Source organism: Hyperoodon ampullatus (genome assembly GCF_949752795.1).
Source record: "Hyperoodon ampullatus genome assembly, chromosome: 9".
Classification (NCBI taxonomy): domain Eukaryota; kingdom Metazoa; phylum Chordata; class Mammalia; order Artiodactyla; family Ziphiidae; genus Hyperoodon; species Hyperoodon ampullatus.
Genome location: NC_136922.1, coordinates 108,704,222 through 108,726,141, shown reverse-complemented (window position 1 = coordinate 108,726,141; position 21,920 = coordinate 108,704,222). Strand labels below are relative to the sequence as shown.

The 21,920-nt window shown below is 50.8% G+C and overlaps 1 protein-coding gene across 2 annotated transcripts in view; it reads left to right on the top strand.

Annotated features, from left to right (window-relative positions):
- VIPR2 (vasoactive intestinal peptide receptor 2) overlaps positions 1 to 21,640 on the top strand; it is a gene marked incomplete at its 3' end in the record, with an annotated part of 66,471 nt that extends 44,831 nt beyond the window's left edge. The window contains exons 6-13 of one of the 2 annotated variants that reach the window (XM_079710854.1): positions 8,968 to 9,109; positions 14,250 to 14,400; positions 15,046 to 15,106; positions 16,031 to 16,100; positions 16,665 to 16,756; positions 19,756 to 19,885; positions 19,964 to 20,005; positions 21,464 to 21,640. In XM_079710854.1, the coding sequence (XP_079566980.1) occupies positions 8,968 to 9,109; positions 14,250 to 14,400; positions 15,046 to 15,106; positions 16,031 to 16,100; positions 16,665 to 16,756; positions 19,756 to 19,885; positions 19,964 to 20,005; positions 21,464 to 21,640 (865 nt within the window). The remainder of the gene's footprint in view (positions 1 to 8,967; positions 9,110 to 14,249; positions 14,401 to 15,045; positions 15,107 to 16,030; positions 16,101 to 16,664; positions 16,757 to 19,755; positions 19,886 to 19,963; positions 20,006 to 21,463) is intronic. The other variant, XM_079710855.1, reaches the window with a different exon arrangement.
- Positions 21,641 to 21,920: the final 280 nt, after the last annotated feature.

Here is a 21,920-nt window from a genome sequence, read left to right as displayed (position 1 = left end):
AAATCTTGAAATTGTTAAATATAAAAAAGAAAGGAAACATTTAGGGAGGTAAGCCAGCACAGGGTAACTTGAATTAGAAAAATTTCAGTTTGTTTTTAAAGAGCTCCTGTGTTGAGCAATCCATGTTATTGACACAGCAATTTTCCTCAGGTTTGTACTTCATGACATATTTAACTAGCCAGCAATAGCATTTTGGAATTATTACAAATATGGTCATGATCCATTAAGAGAATCTCAAATGGTTTTATGCATATCACAGTCTTCTTTACATGGACGTCATTCTTCACCTGCAGGTGACACTTCTTAGTTAGAAAAAAGACGTGTCTGCATTGGCTGTCATTCTGCTGGTTCAGTGTGTAATGATCCCAGGAAAAAGTGCCCAGAGCCCAGGGATGGAGTACAGTCCCAGGTTCTGCCTTCAACTCGGGCACCCTTCCCACTTCCGTCTGCTGATGCCACCTCCCTGGAGAGCTGAGAGACTGAGTTAATTCTAAAATCCATGTTATAAAAATAACACGCTCCAGGGAGGAGGGGGAAAAATAACATGCTCCATTGTCATGGTGATTACACCCAGGAAACAGAATTCTTTGCAGTCATCGAACATTTATTCTCCAAAATATAGCCCTTAAGCTAAGAAAGCATCAAGCAACCATGTTCTTTTTTTTTTAACATCTTTATTGGAGTATAATTGCTTTACAATGTTGTGTTAGTTTCTGCTGTATAACAAAGTGAATCAGCTATACGTATACATATATCCCCATATCTCCTCCCTCTTGCACCTCCCTCCCATCCTCCCTATCCCACCCCTCTAGGTGGTCACAAAGCACTGAGCTGATCTCCCTGTGCTATGCGGCTGCTTCCCACTAGCTGTCTATTTTACATTTGGTAGTGCATATATGTCAATACTACTCTCTTACTTCGTCCCAGCTTACCCTTACCCCTCCCCGTGCCCTCAAGTCCATTCTCTACGTCTGTGTCTTTATTCCTGTCCTGCCCCTAGGTTTATCAGAAGCTTTTTTTTTTTTTTAGATTCCATATATATGTGTTAGCATACGGTATTTGTTTTTCTCTTTCTGACTTACTTCACTCTGTATGACAAACTCTAGGTCCATCCACCTCACTACAAACAACTCAATTTTGTTTCTTTTTATGGTTGAGTAATATTCCATTGTATATATGTGCCACATCTTTATCCATTCATCTGTCAATGGACACTTAGGTTCTTACTTTACAGCGGAGAAATGGAGCATCTCATTTCTTCATCTCTTTCTTTCCCGAAGGTCATGCAGACTTGGGTATCAAACGCAGGGCCTAGTTCTGTGTGGGAGTCATGGGTGGTCACTGTTGCTGGCATCCTCGAGTGCGGCCTGTGGTCCAGGCACTGACGAGGCAGCCCCGGTCCTCACAGGCCCAGGAATAGCAGCAGTAATTGCTAACACACTGTGCCGTGCATTTCATAGGGGCTTGTAATTTGGTCCTTACGACACCTCCACCAGGTAAGTGCTGTCACGTCCCAGCTTTGCCAGTTAGAGAAGGAGGCCTTGGAGGTGCCATGTGTCCCAGGCTGCTGAGCGGATGAGCGCAGGGCCCTGATCCACCACCACCTTCACCCCTTTCACCTTCGGGAGTCCATTCATGCCACCATCAGGGGGCGGATTGCAGCCTGGCTCGTCTGGAGACACACTTTCAGTTACATCCATCATCCGTTAGATCTGTACCTGGAAGTGAAACTTTAAATGTGTGGTGAAGGCGTTGCTGAGAGACCCGGCAACATGACTCGTTTGGACAGCTTGCTGAGCTGGAGAGGCTGTGCTCACCTGGGGGACAGCAACAAACCCCAGCCCCACTCAGTGGGGGGAAAGAGGGAAGAGGAGCAGAGAAAAGAAGAAAAGAAAGAAAAGGGTTTGGAGAGACGAGGGCTCCCAGCACGAGAAGCACACGAAGCCGAGGCAGCGTCGAGCCTGCAGCCGTCGGACCACAGTGCAGGGTCACTGAGCTTCAGAACTGCTCCTGTGTCGTATTTAATGTCGTCATTACTGAGGTCCGGGGCCATGCTGAATACAGAGAAATAGACTTTTCTGAGTGAAGTGTGCGTGCAGGGACGTGGGCAGGGCTCCACGTGCAGCGCGATGCTTGTCCCCAGAGAGCACAGTGCCCAGGTCGCCATCCAGCAGGGTTAGCACCAGGAGCTGATCTCCAGGCCGCTGCGTGTCCGTCAGCACCCACTTCCCAGAAGGTGACCGTTATTCAGAGTTCTGACACCACACGTTGCTTTTGCCTATTTTAGAATCTTACAGAAGGAACGCCCCAGTCTCCCCAGTTCAGCGTTTTGCAGGGAGGTTCATCCGAATTTTTGCATGTGGTTACCCTGTTCTTTTTTATTGCTGTGTGAAGATAACACAACTCATTTATTCATTCGATGTCCACGGAGACGTGGGTGCCTCTCGGTTTGGGACGACCACAAGCAGCACTGCTGTGAACATTCTTGTGAGTTCTCTCCTGCACGCGTGTACACAGTTCTTCAGATGTGTGTGTGTATGTGTGCACACTTACATTTATATTCACATTTATTTTATGTTTATATGTCTCTCCTGTCATAGGCCATGCACAGGTGTAGTCTCTCTAGGTACTGCACGTGCTCACCTGCCTTGCGGAGATTCCTTCCACTCCACCTCCCACCCCCATTGTCTATAATAATATAGAATTGTGTTTTTAATTTGCATTTCCCTGGTGAATAATCATATGATGTGTTTGGAAACTTTTTTCTGCAGGACCATTTCAAGTGTTTGCTCATTTTTCTATTCAGCTGTCTCTCTTTTTTAAAGTTAATTTTTAGGAGTCCTGTAAAAGCAGCCTTTCATCAGATACGGGTATCACAGATTTTATCTCTAGCACCGTGATTCGACTTTACACCCCCCTAATGAGTCTTTTGATCAGCGAAAGTTCTTCTTTTTTTTTTTTTTTTGCGGTACACGGGCCTCTCACTGCTGTGGCCTCTCCCGTTGCGGAGCACAGGCTCCAGACGCGCAGGCTCAGCGGCCATGGCTCACGCACCCAGCCACTCCGCGGCATGTGGGATCTTCCCGGACCGGGGCACGAACCCGTGTCCCCTGCATCGGCAGGCGGACTCTCAACCACTGCGCCACCAGGGAAGCCCAAAAGTTCTTCATTTTAATGAAGCCTATTGACCATCTGTCTTTATGGTCAGAGCTTCCTGAGCCTGTTTAAAATATCTCTGGCATGTTCTTCTTTGTTATCATCTAGAAATTCTTATTATTGTAACTTCTCATGTATAGGTTTATGATCCACTGGTGATTTATTTTTGTGTATGGTGTGAGGTAGGGGTTAAGGTTCATTTGCTTTCTCTGTATGTGTATTCAGTTTCTCCAGGACCATTACCTGGAAAGCCCACCTGTGCCAGTGCGTTGCAAAGGCATCTTTGTGACTGTGTATCAAGGGACTGGATGCCCTGTTCTGTCCTATTTCCCTCTTTATCTATCACGTGCCATTTTTACATTGCTGTAATTGCTGTACCTTTATAATAAGCCCTGACTTCCAGCAGTGTAAATCTGTGAGCTCTTCTTTCTCACTAGGAAGAGCTTGGTCATTTGCACTTACATGTGAATTTTTTTAATCAGCTTGTCAGTAGCCATTAAAAAAACTCTTCTGGGGGCTTCCCTGGTGGCGCAGTGGTTGAGACTCCGCCTGCCGATGCAGGGGACATGGGTTCGTGCCCCGGTCCGGGAAGATCCCACATGCAGTGGAGCGGCTGGGCCCGTGAGCCATGGCCGCTGAGCCTGCGCATCTGGAGCTTGTGCTCTGCAACGGGAGAGGCCACAACAGTGAGAGGCCCGCGTACCGCAAAAAAAAAAACTCTTCTGGGATTTCAGTTTGGATTGCATTGAATCTGTAGATCAGCTTGGATAGACTGGACCTCTTTACAGTTTTTAATCATCCAATCAGTGATTATAGCAGATCCTTCCATTGGTTTGGGTTTCCTTAATTTCTTTCAATAATATTCTGCGGTTCTCTGAGTAAACATCATGGACGTCTTTTGATAGTCATGCTGAGGTATTTGTTTATGCTGTTGTATGTATTTGTGTATACATAACGTTTAGAAAAGGAATTGATATTGATATATTGATCTTGCTTCAGCAGACTTGCCAAATTTATTGATCTTGCTTCAGCAGACTTGCCAAATTTATTTATGAATTTTATAATTATTCTGTAAATTCATCTGGATTCTTCTTATATGCAACTCAAGTTTTTGTGAAGCACAGTATGAATAGAAGTGATGATAGAGGACCACCTTTTCTTATTTTTGAGCTCAGAGTGAAAGTTCTCAATATTTCACTTGTAAGCATGATGTTTGCTGCAGATACTTTGAAGATACTCTTTACCAGATGAAGAGCATTCCTTTCAATTCCCAGCTTTCTGAGTTTTTAATCATGAATGGGTGCTGAATTTATGATATTTTCTGACATTAAATCTACCTTTCATTCCTAAAATTAACCCTAGTTGGTTGTGATATATTATCCTTTTACTATATAACTGGGTTTAGTTTACGAATGTCTTGTTGAGGATTTTTGTGTCTACATTCGTGAATTTGATATAATTTTCCTTTCTCGTAAGATAGGCTTTGATATGACAGTTGCGCTGGTCCATAGGTGAATAAGAAAGTGCCCCCCTTCCCTATTGTGTGGAATAGTGTGGGTTAGATAAGGTGCTATTTCTTCCGTAGCATTTGTGGAATTCACCAGTGAAGCCATCTGGGCGGAGAGTTGTCATGTGGGAAGGTTTTCTTTTTAGGTTCAAGTTTTTAAAACAGACATATGACAATTCAGATTCTCTGTTTCTCCTATGTTAGTTATAAGTTGTATTTTTCAAGGAATCTATTCATTTCATCTACATTTCTATATCTCTTATTATATTTTTCATGTATGTAAGAGCTATACTTATATCTCCTTTTTCATTCCTGGCATTGGTAATTTTTATTTTCCTTCTTTGTATCTTGATGAATCTTACTGTATAAAGCTTTATCAGTTTTATCAGTGCTTTCCAAGAGCCAACTTTTGACTTTAATTTTCTCTCCTGTATGCTTATTTATTAATTTACTGACTTGTGCTCTTATCTTCATTGTTTCCTACCTTCTGCGTTCTCTGGTTTCTATTTGGTATGCTTTTTCTAGCTTCTTAAGTTAGGTGTATGTTCAGCCTTCCTTTGTTTAAAATGCATTTATTTATACCTACACATTTCCCTCTCAGACCTGCTTTAGTTCCATCTTTTACGTTTAAATATGTGTTTTCCATTATCATTGAGTTCTAATTTTTCTAAACTTTTTTAAATTATTTTTTAACTCATAGGCTATAGAAGACTATAGATTAATTTCTAAGCTGAATAGAAAATTAGTAACAAGTTGGATTGTGGCTTAATTCATGGTAATCTGGCTTAATTCATGGTAATCAGAGAGCATACCACATGAATTAAATCCTCTAAAATTTGTTGAGACTTGATTTATGCTCAGAATGTGGTCTATTTTAGTAAAAGTTTCATTTTCATTTGAAGACAATATAATTTCCACAGTTATTGGTTTGTATGCTACATATGTCATTTACATAATTTTGTCAATCATGTTATTTAAATATTCTAAATTTTACTGTTTGTTTTAACTACTTGTTCTATCAGTTACTGACAGACATGTATTAAAATTTCCAACTATAATTGTGGACTTGTCTATTTCTTCTTTTATTTCTTTCACTGTTTGCTTTATATATTTTAAGGTTATGTTATTAGGGGCATACCCATTTAATGTTTTATTTTCCTATTAAACTGTACATGTTTAGTAATGTCCCTTGACTTAAAAAAATCTACTTTTATATTAATGTAGTTATATTAGCTTTCTTTTATTTGATATTTGCAAGATATATTTTCTGTGCTTTTACTTTGAAAGTCCCTGTTTTATTTTTAATTTGAGTGTTTTTCAAGCTCCATTTATTTTTTTTTACAAGCTCCATTTAATTGAGATTTGCTTTTTATTTCCAGTCTGTTTTTATTTTTACATACAGTATTTTATACTCACATTTAGACTAGTTACTGACAACTTGGAGTTTCAATCCGTCTTCTATCTCTTTGCTTTCAATTGTCTCAGCTGCTTCATTGCTCCTGCACTCACTTTGTGTTTCTTTTTAAATTGTCAAGTATTTTTATTATTCCAATTTTCCCCTTTCAGATTGTTAGTTATAGATTCTATTGTTCTTCTTCTGGTTTTCACCCCATATTAACAACATCATTATTGTCTCATAGGTGTTAACCTCCAGTTACTATTTTTACTGCTTCCCAGTCAACTCAAGACTTCACAGCATTTTATATGTACCACAAGGCATGATTACTGTTGTTGTTTGGAAGTCAGTGTTTATTTACAGTTGCCTGTCTGTCTGTCCTGGTGCTCTTCATTCCTTCTTAAATGTTCGTGTTTCCATCCAGGATCATTTTCCTCCTGCCTGAAGATCTCCCTTTAGTGTTTCCTTCAGCACAGCCCTCCCGGGAGTGAATTCTCATGATTTTTGATTGCGTGAAATCATCTTAATTTTGCCTTCTTTTTTTTTTTTTTTTTTTGCAGTACACGGGCCTCTCACTGTTGTGGCCTCTCCCATTGCAGAGCACAGGCTCCGGACGCGCAGGCTCAGCAGCTATGGCTCACGGGCCTAGCCGCTCTGCAGCATTGGGATCTTCCCGGACCGGGGCACGAACCCGCGTCCCCTGCATCGGCAGGTGGACCCTCAACCACTGTGCCACCAGGGAAGCCCTACCTTCATTTTTGAGGATATTTTTGAGAGTATTGAATTCTTTGTTGGCAGTTATTTTCTTTCCTCACATTAAAGATGTACATCATTAGTTCTTTTGAAAAAGTCAGCTGCCAGTCTCACCATTATTCCACTGAAGGATGAGTCTTTTTCTGGGTGCTTTGAAGATTTTTTTCTTTGTCTTTGGTTTTTAGCAGTTATACTATCATGGGCTTTAGTGTCATTTTCTTTGTAATCCTCCTTCTTGGAGTTGGTGGAATTTCTTTAATCTGTTATTGTATTTTATCAATTTCAAAAATCCTTGGCTAGTATCTCTTCAAATATTGCTTCTACCTTATTCTCTCTCCTCTCCTTCTGAAACTCCATTTTCATGTATGTTTAACATTTTCATCATTTCCCATATATTTCCTATTTCTTTATATTTTACATTATTTTGTTTCTCTCTATTTTCATCTAGATGTACTCTACTGACCTATTTTCCAACTTATAATACTCTGATTTACAGTGTCTAATCTAATGTTAGACCCAGCTATTTAATTCTTAATTTCAGCGTTATTAAGTTTTCAATTTTCCATTTGATTTTTACAATTAATTCCATCCTCTAATAAGGTTCTCCATATCTTCACCAATTTTCTTGGATATATTAATCAAAGTAATTTTACAGTCCATGTCTTAAAATGCCAGCATCTGGATCTCCTTCTATTCTCTGTTTATATTTGTTTTTGTTTTTTCCTTTTTAACTGTATTTGATCACTTGTTACTGTTTATAGCATACTTATTAATTTATTGAAATTACATATAATTAAATTGTAGAGACTTTAGATGATCTCTTACTACAGAGGGGATTTAATTTTTCTAGCAAGATGGGCAGACCAGCCTGAGCCAGGCAGGGATTGAGTTGACTTGAGACCGTATTTCAGGCTCTGTGAAGGCTGGTTTGTCATTATTCCTACGTCATAGCCTTTTAGGGGTTTCAGATGAAGACCTGGGAATCTTTCTACTCATCCAACACATGAACACCTTAGGAAATGGAAAAAGGAAAGGAAAACCTCAGTAGATAACTGCCTGCTGAATTTTGGGCTCTCTGTGTTTTCCTTTTCTCCAGAATCATTGCTCCTGGAGTCTGTTAACTTGAAAGACCTTAACTTCCTTTGTTGTCCATTCCGTCCAGTGATGATGTTATAAGCTCTGGGCCCCTGCTCTCTAACTGGTTGCTGTGCCCTGAGACATAGGTTGACCAACAGCCCAGGAGACAAGAGGAGGTGGGTGCCCAAAGAGCCTCAGTGCCTCCCTCCTCACCAGTGCCCTGTCCTTCGAGTCCTAGCTGCTTCCGCTGCTCTCCAAGTAGATAATTTTTTAAATCACATTGACCCCCTAGTGGGAGGAAAGTCAGATAAGCTTCTCTTCGTAGCCACAGGTGGAAATCTATTTTAGTATACATTTTTAAATGTTCTTCAAAAATTGTAAACTTTACTAAAACCTAAAGAGTTAATGTTTAACAACGTTGGAAGTGCATCTGTGTGGAACAGCTTGTTTCTTAAAGACTCCAAACAATTAAAAGTCAGAGTTAAAGCAAATATCCAATTAAGTCTTCTCCAAAGCAGAATTTAAGTGTTGTAAAATAACTGTAAACAAAATGTTCTGAGCATTTTTTAGAGAAGCAAAATATCACATAAAGTTAAGTTCAGAGACAGGTCCTTTGATGTGGGTCTTGCCGGAAATTTGCTGCAAAGATGGGTGGTTTGCACATCCGTGAAGTGGGGGCATGCCACTGCAGGCTCGACTCAGCACGGCTTTACTTCATACTTTTATGCTGAAATCCTGTTTCTAGGACTCTGATCTAAGGCGCTAAGTCAGAACTAAGGGAAAAGGTTTATGCACAAAAATATTTATCATAATGCAAAGCTGTAAACATCTTATATATACAATAAGGAATAGTTAAATAAATGATTAACTTCCATAAAAAAGAAGCCTTAAGATTAAAGCCACACAGGCGACTATGAAAGTGTGCCCCAAATCAGTGTTTGATTATCTATCTCCTCCCCCTTCCCATCCCCCTCCAATTCCCCTCTGTCCCCATCCACGCCTCCCCCCCTCCCCCATCACCCTCTCCCCGCCATTCTACTCCCCTCTCCTCTCCCACCACCGCCTCCCCCCTCCGCAGGAAGCTGCATTGCACCAGGAACTACATCCACCTGAACCTGTTCCTCTCCTTCATCCTGCGAGCCATCTCGGTGTTGGTCAAGGACGACGTTCTGTACTCCAGCTCAGGGACTCTGCACTGCCCCGACCAGCCGTCCTCCTGGGTAAGGCTGCCCCTGTGGGCGGGGTCCTCTCATGGGGGGCGGGTGCCTGTGTGAACTCCAGCCCCACCGACCTCCCTCCCCACCGCCCATCCCTTTGCTCCATCTCCACTTGGCATCGGGAAGAAGTCCCAGAGCCGGTGGTCCCCGTCAGGGCGCGGGAGCGGGCCTGAGCTCGGAGCAGGCCCACGGTGGCCAGAGACACAAGGTGGGCACGTGAGCACTGCCCGGTGGGAGGTCACGGCCGGAGTGCTGACCCCGGGCAGAGCCAGCCTCCCATGAGGCCGCTGCCCCGAAGCACCAGCGGCAGCTCGAGCCGGACGATCCTGGCACGGGTGGGCATGCACGACGCGGTTTTCTCCGCAAATGTCCGGGATTCTGAGCAGTAGATGCTTCCCCCGACTGCTGGGTGGAAATCACCTGCACGGTGAGTGCGTCCCCGCGGCACCTGCTGGGAGCGCAGTGCACGCCCATGACCCGCGGGCCCAGCTCTTTGCACGAGGATGAATCACCTTAACTGTTAGTTTCTACAGTGCAGGCTTGGCTTGTGGTGGACATTAGTGGGCCTTTAGGGCATAGTTCAGTTTAGTGCGTTTATATTGAGCTCCTCTGAGATCAAGTCCTTCTACCCAGTCTTCCGACACCCAATCGCACCCTCCACCTGGGTTCTACCCATCACCCTAGTCCTGGTCACAGCTCTTCCACACTAGCCGGAGTGCTGTTCTCCACCCGCATCCCAAGCGGATGGATTCATGTGCTGGCACCGTTGCTCTGGACCGAGCAGATTTGAGTCAACGTCGTTTTAACATAGTAAAGGCTTTATCACACCGAAGAACTTCAGCTGCTTCTTAGGTCTGCAGGTGCAATAAATATCAATATACTCCTGGGATAATCTTGACCAGGAGGCATGTGGACTGAATATAATAAAGAAATTAGCAACAAGATCCTCCACCTGGCAAGTCCCAGCCGCAGGTGGAAGTGCGGCCCCTGGGCTCTCGTCCCTAGATCGAGCCTTCGCTGCACAGCTGGGGGTGCACCCGCAGGCCTGGAGCAGGGGTGCCTGGCTGTCCTCCCGCTGAGGAGCCTTCGGTCCCGTCTCTGTGTGTCTCAAAGCTCTGCTCGAAGAAGCCCTCCTTACTTAGCTCTTCATTAAAGAATGTAGTAACCCTGACGGACCCACAGACAGCAGGTCCTTGACCTGGAGCAGTGCTCTCAACTTTCTCCTGCTGTGTAGACGGAGGATCTGGCTGAGGGACAGAGAGCAACAGGGACCTGGGTGTCCCTGCCCTGAGTCCCACCTGCCTAGGGGTAAACTCGGAGGCCCTGGGCTCTGCAGTGAGGCTGAAGCATCTAAACAGGGATGCACCCGGCCCAAAGCTGAATGCTGACCAGGCTGCTGCTTGCTGTCCCGGGTGGGTTGTGGGGAGGCGGAGAGCCAGAGACAAGGGCTGGAGGCTGGGCTGGGGGTCTGCACATTGCAGAGGGTCCTGGGCCCACTGAGCTGCCATGTAGGCCCACAGCCCAGGTCAGAATGGCAGAGTGGGCAGGAGAAGGGGAAGTGAGAAGAGCGCATCAACACACACAGGTGCACAAGTGCACACACACGCAGAACACATGCCCACAGAGGTACGCAGAAATGCACAGGCAGGGCTTCCCTGGTGGCGCAGTGGTTGAGAGTCCGCCTGCCGATGCAGGGGACACGGGTTCGTGCCCCGGTCTGGGAAGATCCCACATGCCGCAGAGCGGCTAGGCCCGTGAGCCATGGCTGCTGGGCCTGCATGTCCAGAGCCTGTGCTCCGCAACGGGAGAGGCCACAGCAGTGAGAAGCCCACGTAATGCAAAAAAAAAAAAAAAAAAAAAAAAAAAAAAAAAAAAAGAAATGCACAGGCATATGTACGCTCACACAGGCGCACAGACCCAGGCGCACACACACCCTTCAGACTCCGTCCCATCACGAGTTTGGCTCCGTCCCTGGAAAGACGGCTCCAAAGGAAGGGGCTTTGCGTGGTGCTGGGGGAGCCCATGTCTTCGAGTGTGGAGCAGCTGTGGACACAGGACGAGTGAAACTGCACACGTGGACATCACCATGGCCATCACCTCTGCTGCTCGCTGCGCACTGAGGGCTCCAGGCATCAGACCCACAGAGGGACCAAGGCCCATATCCCCAGCCCTGCAGCTGTCATCTTCACACGTTTAAATAAAATATCCTGTTGACTTGGTCTTAGCCAGCACCTACAGATGCTGTAAGTCTCCCCAGCACTCTAGGGAAATGCCATCTGTCCCCGTAGAGCCTGAGAGGACACGTATTTCCAGGTGTGACACCTGATTTTGCCTTTGACAACCCTTGTGGTAGGTGCTGTTTTCTCGTCCTTTTCAAGGAGTTGGGCCTCAAAGAAGCCAGTGTCTTTATTGGATCAAAACGTGGACCAGGAGACAGAAACCCTGCCTCCTTCCCCACCAAGGCCAGCCTGCACATGTGTGGGCGCCTCATTCTCTGCACTTGTTGGTCTGGGTTTGATCTAAACCTGTGGAAACCGTGCTCCAGTCTAGAGAAAATGAGCGACCAGAGGGCCACCTGAAGCCGACCTTCAGGACCCCCCCAGACAACAGAGATCGGCCCCCTGGACATCTGGCCGTGAGCAGTGATGGAAGCTCTGAGACAGGGGATGGGGCTGGCTGAGATCCTGCTGGGGTCTGTGCGGGGCGCTGTCCCGGCCACATGGCCATCGACCTCTCCACGCTAAAGAAGACGGGGTCAGCTGACAGCCCGTCAACCCCAAAACCTCCTGTCCTCAGAGTGTGTTGATGGTGGATGAGCAACAGGAAAGAAACGCAGACATGGCGTTTTCAACATTTTATCAAGAAAATGGAATTGGAATCATCTTAAACACACTGTGCCCTCCTTCCTCCTCCAACAGGATATCTTGGAAATCCTCTGAGTCTAGCGGTGTCTCAGGGTCTGCTTTGAATCTACCGTGCAGGTGTGACATAATCTGTGCGACCGTCCCACCAATAACAGGCACACCCTGTTTTTGTATCTTCTGTTCCCAGAAGCGTCAGTGTACGTGTATCTTCGTGCACAAGTGCTCTAACCTCAGTCAGGTGGGTCTGGAGAGAGACTGGAGGGACCAAAGGGCACGTGTGTTTAAACTGCAACAAATAGAGCTAGACAGCTTTCCAAAGGCAGAGATGCCACGGGTGCTGCGTGTGCAGGGCGTGCCCTCCCGCGCCGGCCAGCAGGGCTCACCACAGATTCCCTCCACCCGTGGGTGTGGAGCTCTTTCTCCTCGACACCCAGCACGCACCTCTGTCACTGTTCCAACAAGGTCTTGGCTCGCTTCTCCTGTCTCCACAGCAGTGTTGTCATGGGCGTCTTTCCACTTACGGCGGCCCAGCCCCGATGTCCAGTGGGCCGCCTCCACATGCAGACCCCCTCCCCGCCCGCAGCGTCAGTAAACCGTAACCACTTTAGAAAGAGACGGAACCACACTCCACTTAGGCAAGAGAGACCTGGTGCGAGGTAAGGGGCTGGAGCGTCCTGGAGAGGATGGAGCCACTGGGAGTCAAAGCTCCTCACGACCCCGGGGAGCCAGCTTGAGAGGCCGCCGTGCATTTCCTGCAACTCTGTCCCCCCCATACACGTATAAGAGTATGTCCACATATATGGAAGTACATACACCCATCCATCCACATACACATATTAGGGGAGGCGGCTGCAAAGGTATAGAAGAAGAATAGAAATAAAAGTACTGTTCTTTTTTTCAGCTCACTTATAAAAGCTTAGTGATTTAAAGCCTCAATTTCATGTTTGCTCATGACGTGGAAATACCTGATATGTTTACTTATATGAAGGTCTGAGAGATTAAAAATGCATTTATTTTATGTAATACATAATTTTTCCCTTTCAAAACTCCTGGGGAAATAATTTATTTGGTGGGTTTCTCTTGTTTATTCCTTTATTTTTTCATCTCTTGTTAAGAGTGCACAGTGAGGAAGAACAGAGGAGGAAAAGTGGAAGTGAGTGGAGGGTAAGGATGCAGGCAGGAGAGGGGGATGCAGGGAGGAGGGGGGATGCAGGGAGGAGAGGGGATGCAGGGAGGAGAGGGGATGCAGAGAGGAGGGGGGATGCAGGGAGGAGAGGGGATGCAGGGAGGAGAGGGGATGCAGGGAGCAGAGGGGGATGCAGGGAGGAGGGGGGATGCAGAGAGGAGGGGGGATGCAGGGAGGAGGGGGGATGCAGAGAGGAGAGGGGATGCAGGGAGGAGGGGGGATGCAGGGAGGAGAGGGGATGCAGGGAGCAGAGGGGGATGCAGGGAGGAGGGGGGATGCAGGGAGGAGAGAGGATGCAGGGAGGAGAGGGGGATGCAGGGAGGGAGAGGATGCAGGGAGGAGAGGGGATGCAGGGAGGAGAGAGGATGCAGGGAGGAGAGGGGATGCAGGGAGCAGAGGGGGATGCAGGGAGGAGGGGGGATGCAGGGAGGAGAGAGGATGCAGGGAGGAGAGAGGATGCAGGGAGGAGGGGGGATGCAGGGAGGAGAGGGGATGCAGGGAGGAGGGGGGATGCAGGGAGGAGGGGGGATGCAGGGAGCAGAGGGGATGCAGGGAGCAGAGGGGGATGCAGGGAGGAGGGGGGATGCAGGGAGGAGAGGGGATGCAGGGAGGAGAGGGAGATGCAGGGAGCAGAGGGGATGCAGGGAGGAGAGGGAGATGCAGGGAGGAGAGGGGATGCAGGGAGGAGAGGGAGATGCAGGGAGGAGAGGGGATGCAGGGAGGAGAGGAAGATGCAGGGAGGAGGGGGATGCAGGGAGGAGGGGGATGCAGGGAGGAGAGGGGATGCAGGGAGGAGAGGGGTCAGGAAGAAGGAGAGGGAGGTCAGCCAAGCGTGCCAGGCCCCACATGGTCACTCTCAAAGTTACATGTCACCCTCAGGGACACTGTGTGCATCTGCCTGGGCCCCATGCTACCTTCCAGCGAGTTCCAGGGCCTCACCTGAACAAGCACACGTCTCCAGGCAGCACCTCTGTGTTGAGTATCCACGCGCCTCGTGCAGCACGGGCTGCCGCTGGGACCCGGAGCGGGCTGCCTGCCCTGAACGTCCTCATCCAAACGCAGTGTCCTCTCTCACTCTGTCTGTGGCTTCCAGGTGGGCTGCAAGCTGAGCCTGGTCTTCTTCCAGTACTGCATCATGGCCAACTTCTACTGGCTCCTGGTGGAGGGGCTGTACCTCCACACCCTCCTGGTGGCCATCTTCTCCCCCAGCCGGCGCTTTGTGGCCTATCTCCTGATCGGATGGGGTAAGGACTCCCCCCGACAGCCCACTGCCACCCCCAAAGCCACCAGGTTCCTGATTCCTGTCCTCTCTGACCTATAAATGCAGATGCTTTCAAGCTCAGAAAAACGCTGTGCCGCCCCTGTAGGAAGAGCTTTTCTAGAGCCAACAGCTTAGTATTTCTGGGAGCCAGGACCTGATTTAAAACTGCTCTGTCATTCCTGGGGTGAACCCTGATGGTGGGCAAGTCAGAAGGAAGGGGCCTGGGAGGAGAAGAAGCAGGGAGACCGTCCCTCATGAGGTCCCACTAACGTGCCCATGAGCAGGGCTCTGCCTTAGCTGCAGGACCCCCACCTTCACAGCGAGGGACTCCCCTTCAGGTCTTTGCCAAGTCTGAACACAGCCTCTCCAGCACGTTGATACCGACACCCAGAAACACAGAGATGCGTTTCAGGACCATGAAGCCTTCAAACACATACTCAGTTATCTTCACTGCTTAGTAAGGCACGAGCATAAGCCTGTATGTATTTATGAAGAGTTTCCACTTAATCTTTTCATCAGAAAGCCCTTGTCCTTGACCATCAGGCTAATGAAAGCTCCCACGTGTGCCCCTGCTGGGCTGGTCCAAGTACCCAGCACGGGGTTGTGGTCACCAGGTGTCTTTCTGCAGGCATCCCCACCGTCTGCACAGGTGCGTGGACTGCGGCCAGGCTCTCACTAGAAGACACAGGGTGAGTGCTATGCCTGTAAAGAGAGATCGAGCAACACTGAGGTCCTGGCATCACTGGTCTTGGGAAACCAGAGAAAAGCTTCGTATCTGGTCAAAGGCAGCCTTTGGACACCGATGGGGAGGACATTGAACTTCATGGGGAGGAACACGGGTTGGAGTGCTTGGAGAAGAGCCAAGGGACAGGTGGGGCTGAGCTGGGCCTGGCAGCTGAGCTGAGGTTGGGGTCAACCAGGCAGAGATGGAGCAGCCAGCCCATCGAGGAGGCCGGGTTGAGACGGCCAGCTGGGGCGCAGCTCTCTGAGGTAGTGCAGTTGGACCAGGGCCCAGAGCGCTTCTGCTTTGTGTGCACAGTGAGCCAGACCACGGCCCAGACTCAAGCACCAAGAGCTCCCACCCCCGGTGCTGTGCCTCATGCAGGACCCCAGGGTCTACCAGTTGTCCACTACCGGTAACAAACCACCCAAAGCTGGGAGCTCACATAGTCCCAGTTGATTTGGTGTGTTTCTGTCCCTGGAACTTGGGGCAGTTCTCCTGGCCTCAGCCTGGCTCACTCACACGCCACAGGCACCTGCAGGGGCAGCCAGGGCCGTGGGTCTAGACGGCGTATGCTGGGTTCCAAGGACTCCACATCCTGCTGTCAGAACCAGCTAGGATCCAGGAGGAGGGTGGGTCTCTGCGCCTGCTGGGAAGGGCTGTGGGTGATGGAGTGAGCCGGAGGCATTTTACAAGCCGCCCACCCCAGCTTCCTGCTGGAGAGAGCGCGTGGCAGTCAGGAGGGACCACCTGACCAGCCGCGTGAGTGAAAGGGCTCACAGTCAGGGGGCGCTTTGTTTGGCAAGCCCCCGTGTAAAGGGTGAGTCTGCAGTGTGCTTGGTTTGTAGATGGAACTGGTGGTAACGTGATCTTCCTTCTCTCTTTTCAACAGTTGCTGGGATACCAATGACCACAGTGTTCCCTGGTGGGTTATACGAACACCAATTTTAATTTCTATTATAGTAAGTCATTTCTGTATTGAAATGCGAATTGCCTGCCTGGTTGCACACTTGGGCAGAGAGGGAGCCCGCTGTCTGGTAGTAAATATAAAGGGCCCGTTCTACTAGGTCTTCTGAGACGAGTACCCTGAGGCTGAGCTCTTGCATGGTGGGCTTGGCCCAGCTTCAGGATGAAGTCTCAGTGAAGCGGAGGGCGAGAAAGAGACAGTCCTCCAGGGGAACCTCGGGGTGTTGGGGGGAGTCACAGTCAGGTCCCCCAGGTGTGCAGCCTTAGAGCAGGACTGGATTTCCACCTGCGGATTTCATGTCTCAAAATTAATTTTCTCAGCTCAGCTGCCTCAGCCTGGGGTCTGAACGTATGTGATGCAGCAGAGAGACACTGTCTGGCTCTGACTCAGGGGGGCGGGGCAGGGAAGAGCAGAACCAGGGGGGCAGGGCCCTGGTGCTTCTGAAACAGCAGTGCCTGGAGCCCCGTTTAGGGCGGGGCTGAGCCACACACATCCCGGCCACACCACCTCCCTTGCAGGGGGACTTCACACACAAACGTGTCGTCTCTTTTTTGTGCAGGTCAATTTCATCCTTTTTGTTAGTATTATACGAATTTTACTGCAGAAGTTGACATCCCCAGATGTCGGCGGCAATGACCAGTCACAGTACAAGTGAGTATTTGTTTAGATCCAGCTCTGAGCCACCCTCACCAACCTCAGGCAGCCTGGAAACTTTGAGTATATGTGTGGAGAGCACAAAAACGGGTGCGAGGACCCTGCAAATGACCCCAGCTTTTCTCCTTTAGTTGCAGGAGTGTGCTCTTGGCCACTTTACAGGGACCCCCAGAGATGGACTGTCTTGTCCAAGGGCCAGCGTTGCCATGGCAATTATTCAAGCCGTGTTCCTCTCCTTCATTCCAGCGTGGATGTCCTCTAGAGAACAGCTTATTGAAGTGTGCTGCCCACTCTCCTGTTTTGTAATCTGACTTCTTTCTCCTTGGCCACACGTTGTTTGTATTTTATATTTAGTTCTTTCTTCCCCATCAGACCGCGGGGTCCAGGGGACACACCTCGTGTCGGGCCTTGTACTTAATAATAATAATAACTCAGCTGATGTTTGTTGCCTGGATGATAACGTGAAGACAGTTATCATCATCTCCCTCATGGGAGGAGAAGTTAAGTAAATCACTCACGGTCATCCAGCTAATTAATAAGGATCTGAGAACTCTGTAAAGGAACTCGAAGATCATATAAATTTCTATCAAGAATGTATAAAGAAAAGATAAAGCCCACAACTCGAGTATAAAATAAAGCTAGTTTAGTGTGGAGTGGTTGGTCCAGCTGATAGGAGCCTTGGGTTCAGGCAGATTGGGGTTGGAATTGCAGCTGCAGAAGCTGCGTGACCCGGGGCGGGTTACCTGACTGCCCCTGCAGGGCGGGCCCCCCTCAGCTGTCTCCTTCCCTCCCCTCCTTTAGACAGCAGGGTGGACCTGGGGAGACAGACAGGTGGCATCCCCTGTGGTCAGCAGCCCAGTGCTGGGTTATGTGCCAGCTGGAGGCCTGGGGGAGGTAACTGCACTGCTCTGCCTCGGTTTCCTCACCTGTGAAGTGGAAATAATAATAATAATTGTCACAAGGTTATAAGGATTGATAGAGTTAATATTCAAAAGACATTCAGTGGCTGGCACCAGCAAGTGTTGCGATAGCGTTTGGTAAACATATACATATAACTGTGCCCTGAGGTGTGACAGTCTCTGCCCAGCCCACGTTAGAGGTCAGGCCTAGAGATAGGAATCCACGTCAGACCACAAAGGATAAAGTGGTTTCAGCCAGACCTTCCAAGTAGCATTTTTACTGCTCAGGTGAGAAGCTGGGCTGGTTCCTGGACTCACCCCACACCTGCAGCTCAGGCTGCCCTGCAAGCTGCACTTGCAGTTTCTGCACGTCTCACTCAGGGCCACACTGACCTTTCCTTTGGGCTTTTTGGGAGTGATCTTAGAGATGGATGCTTTTATTTTGGAAACAAAATAAAGTGGGGATGATAGAATCTGTCCTTTTTCCAGGATAACAAAAAGGCAGAGCACATCTTTTCTGTGTATCTGTCTCGTAACAGGAGTGGCAGATCTCCAGGCACAGGGCCCCAGGCGTCCAGCTTCTAAATCCCTTTTCTAGAGACTAGCACAACAGCAAATTCCAGATGGATCAATAATGAGAATCCAGGCAGGTTCTCTCTAACGTTTAACTAAAGGGCAGCTCCCTGCAGAATCCCATCCTTCACTCACTGGGCTGACAGAGGCCCGAGGTGGTGAAGGCAGCAAGTGCACTGTGGGTGTTGCAAAGTCAAATGTTCAAAGCTGCACGTGGTGGCGGCTGGGTGGTCAGTGAGGCCTTCCCTGCCCACCAAGGCCCAGGACATGCTCACATCTGGTGCAGAGCGGCTGGGATTCAGAGTTTGTGCAGATCGCCCAGTACAGAGGAAATCTTGTTGTAAATGCCACGGTGCCTCAAAAATATGTAAAGCAAATGGTGACTCTTTTCCAAGCGTGGGCTGGGGTCCACCAAGCAGAGGAGGTGGAGGAGGAGCACGGAGGCGCCTCCCGCCTCAGTTTCCACAGCTCAGAGTTGCCAGGATGAGGCGGGTCGTTGGAGTGGCTGCTGGTTGCTGGGGTCACCCAGGGGCCTGGACATGCACACGTACCACCTGGGGGCCCCTGCATTCCTGACCAGCCCCCTGGTGATCCCAGAGCTCCTGATCCTCAGAACATGTTGGGCTTGCTACATTGAATATGGCCAGGTTGAGTCACCTGGGAAGATGCTGGGCCACCTGCAGAGACCTGATTTAATTGGATGAGGGGCAGCCTGGACTTGAAGAGGTTGAAAAGCCCCCCAGATGATTCTCATGTGCAGCCGTGAGAGTCAGAAGTGCCTTATAGAAGTGGTCCTCAAAGTGGGGTTCCAGACAGCAGCCTCAGCATCTCTGGGCACCTGATAGAAGAGCAAATTCTCAGGTCTGCGTTTTAACATGACCTCCAGGTGGTTCTGGTGCAGGTGGGGCCTGAGAAGCCCTGAGTTAAAAGAATGTGATCTGTACCTGCTCGGGGAGCGGGAGGGGCTTCAAAGGCGGGGAGGGGGGATTGAGGTGAGCTATTTTATTTTCAACACCAATGCAGTGAGAAGAAAATCTGCTCTTTGATTAGGGAGGGTAAGAGCTCTTTGATAGGCAGAGAAATTAGATCTGGTCCAGGTTCCCCGATTCCTCAGACTCTGTGCGATCCAGAGCAGGGTCGCCTGCCAGGACCTATAAACAGCCGTCTGTGGGAACACTTTCTGTCACGCTTGTGCTCAGGGGGCCACCCCTGCTGCGTCTGCTCTTTTGATCTGAAAGTAAAACTTGCTCCCATCCTCCAAAGGCTGGGGATGGGTCTCTGCTATTAAAACCAGTGGCACACGGGGCCGTCAGACCTGCTCAAACCAATGTCATCCTTGGCAAACTCGTCAGGATTTCTTGTAAGAGTTTTGCTGCTTTATGAGGCAAAGTGGTGGTCATCATCGCGTTTGCACGCTCTGCCCATAACGGGGTGGGGTGGTATTAAAGTCAGGGGGGCCCTGGGCTGGCCAGCAAGTGACCATCGGGCCACCACGGGAGCTCAGGCCCTTCCTCTGCGGTGCAGGAGGCTCACCAAGTCCACCCTGCTGCTCATCCCCCTCTTTGGAGTCCACTACATGGTGTTTGCCGTGCTTCCCATCGGGATCTCCTCCAAATACCAGATACTGTTCGAACTGTGCATCGGATCCTTCCAGGTGCGTGGGAAGGGGCTGGGCGTCCCGGGGAGGGGTGCGTGTGAGTGAGCTCTGACCCACCGCCCTTCTCGCTTGCAGGGCCTGGTGGTGGCGGTCCTCTACTGCTTTCTGAACAGTGAAGTAAGTCCTTTGACCTCCTCGGGAAGCACAGGTTCTCGGCTTGTGAGGGAGTCCCTGAAACGCCCCTGAAACCCCTGGGGAGGGCCCGCCCTGCTGTGGGGTCAGTGCCCTTGCCCGGCGCCCGCGGCGCTCCGCTCCGTCTTCCCGCACACCTCGGCCGCCCCCGCCGACCCGCCGCGTCCCAGAGCCTGTGCGCCTGAGAGCGCCCGGCCAGCCCCGCCCCCCGGCGCCCGCGCCCCGTCCCCCGGCCAGCCCCGCCCGCTGCTTTGCCTCCGCCGCGCCCCCCATACCCTCGCCTCACCTGGGCGGTGGCTGCCTCTCCAGCGGCTCGCCCGGCGCCCGCGGCGCTCGGCTCCGTCTTCCCGCACACCTCGACCGCCCCCGCCGGCCCGCAGCGTCCCAGAGCCTGTCCGCCAGCGAGCGCTCAGCCAGCCCCGCCCCCGGCCAGCCCCGCCCCCGGCGGCTGCGCCCCCCGGCCAGCCCCGCCCCCCCCGGCGCCCGCGCCCCGCGTACCCTCGCCTCACCTGGGCCGCGGCTGCCTCTCCAGCGGCTCGCCCGGCGCCTCGCGCGTCTTCCTTGTCGCCCCGCGCGGTCCTCAGGGTCCCCTCACTCCATCGCTTTCCTCGCCTCTTTCGGGGCTGCCAAGCGGGAGCGCCAGCCAGCATCGGTGGCGGGAGTAGCAGGAAACTCCCAGCCGAGGAAAAGCGCCGGCTCTGCTCTGTAAATAAACGTTTCCCGTCCCTAAGCAGCAGCTCCGCACAGAGAGTCCTCAGATAGGGGAGGGGTCAGCCTGGAGACCCCTCCGCGCCCAGAACCCCAGCTCTGGACCGAGGGCGGCGCGGAGGCGGACAGGGGACGCATGGCTCCCAGCCGGCCCCGCCCCCTGCGCCGGGGCGTCCCAGGTCCCCCGTCCGGGCCCCACCCCGGCTGTGTCCAGCCCTCTCCGCTCCCCAGGAGGCGCGGCTTCCCCAGGCCGAGCCAGCGTCTGCTGAGCGCTCCGTGCCTCCCTGTCCCATGTCGTCTGAGCGACTCCTGCACTCCCTCCCCTCGTTCTTTCCGGAACCCCTGACACCCCCGCCCACCGGGAGCAGAACCAGGACTGTAGGGCAAAGCGCCGGGGTCCCGGCTGCCACGGGAGGTCTTTTCTGGAAAGCCGAATTAGCCCTCTCGGGTTCTGGGTGTAGCAGCCGCTGCCTCTGGATTGAAGCCCTGGGCTCCGTAGTCTGACAACCTTTCTCTTGGTCCCTCGTCTGGTCCCGCATCCTTCTCCGCCTCTTCATTCCCAGGCCCGTCTGTCCCCGCCCCGCGCCCATGGATATCACACCCTCGACACCCAGAAAAGGGCCGAAGGGGAAGCGCTCATCCACGGGCATTCGCTCTAGGGGGAAGCTGGGATCTCGGTTCCGGCTTGCCCGACCGCCTGAGCCCCGCCTGCTCTCGCTCTCGCCCCCGCCCCAGGTGCAGAGCGAGCTGAGGAGGATGTGGCGGCGGACTCTGTGCCCCAGCCGGCCCTCCGGCCGGGACTGCAGGCTGCACAGCTGGTCCATCTCGAGGAACGGCTCAGAGGGCACCCTGCAGGCCCCCCGCGGCTCCCGCGCCCTGTCCTTCCTGCAGACGGAGACCTCGGTCATCTAGAGGTGCCACCACACCGCAGCCCGAGCCCCCAGCCAGGAGTGCCTGGGGTGAATCAGCTTGGACCTACTGGAGCTGGGCTTGGCTTATCCCACGCATGGAACCGGCTTACCTTGTAACCGCCCGGGGTTTAAATCTAACGATTGTTACACTCCAGCATTTAGGTAGTTTTGTTCTTTATGTTGTTTGGCCGTGCAGACAGACCCATTTTCAAAGAGATCAGGAAAGATCAAGGTGGCAGTAGCCCAGGACTTGGGTCCAGCGACTGTGGAAGAAAACGCGG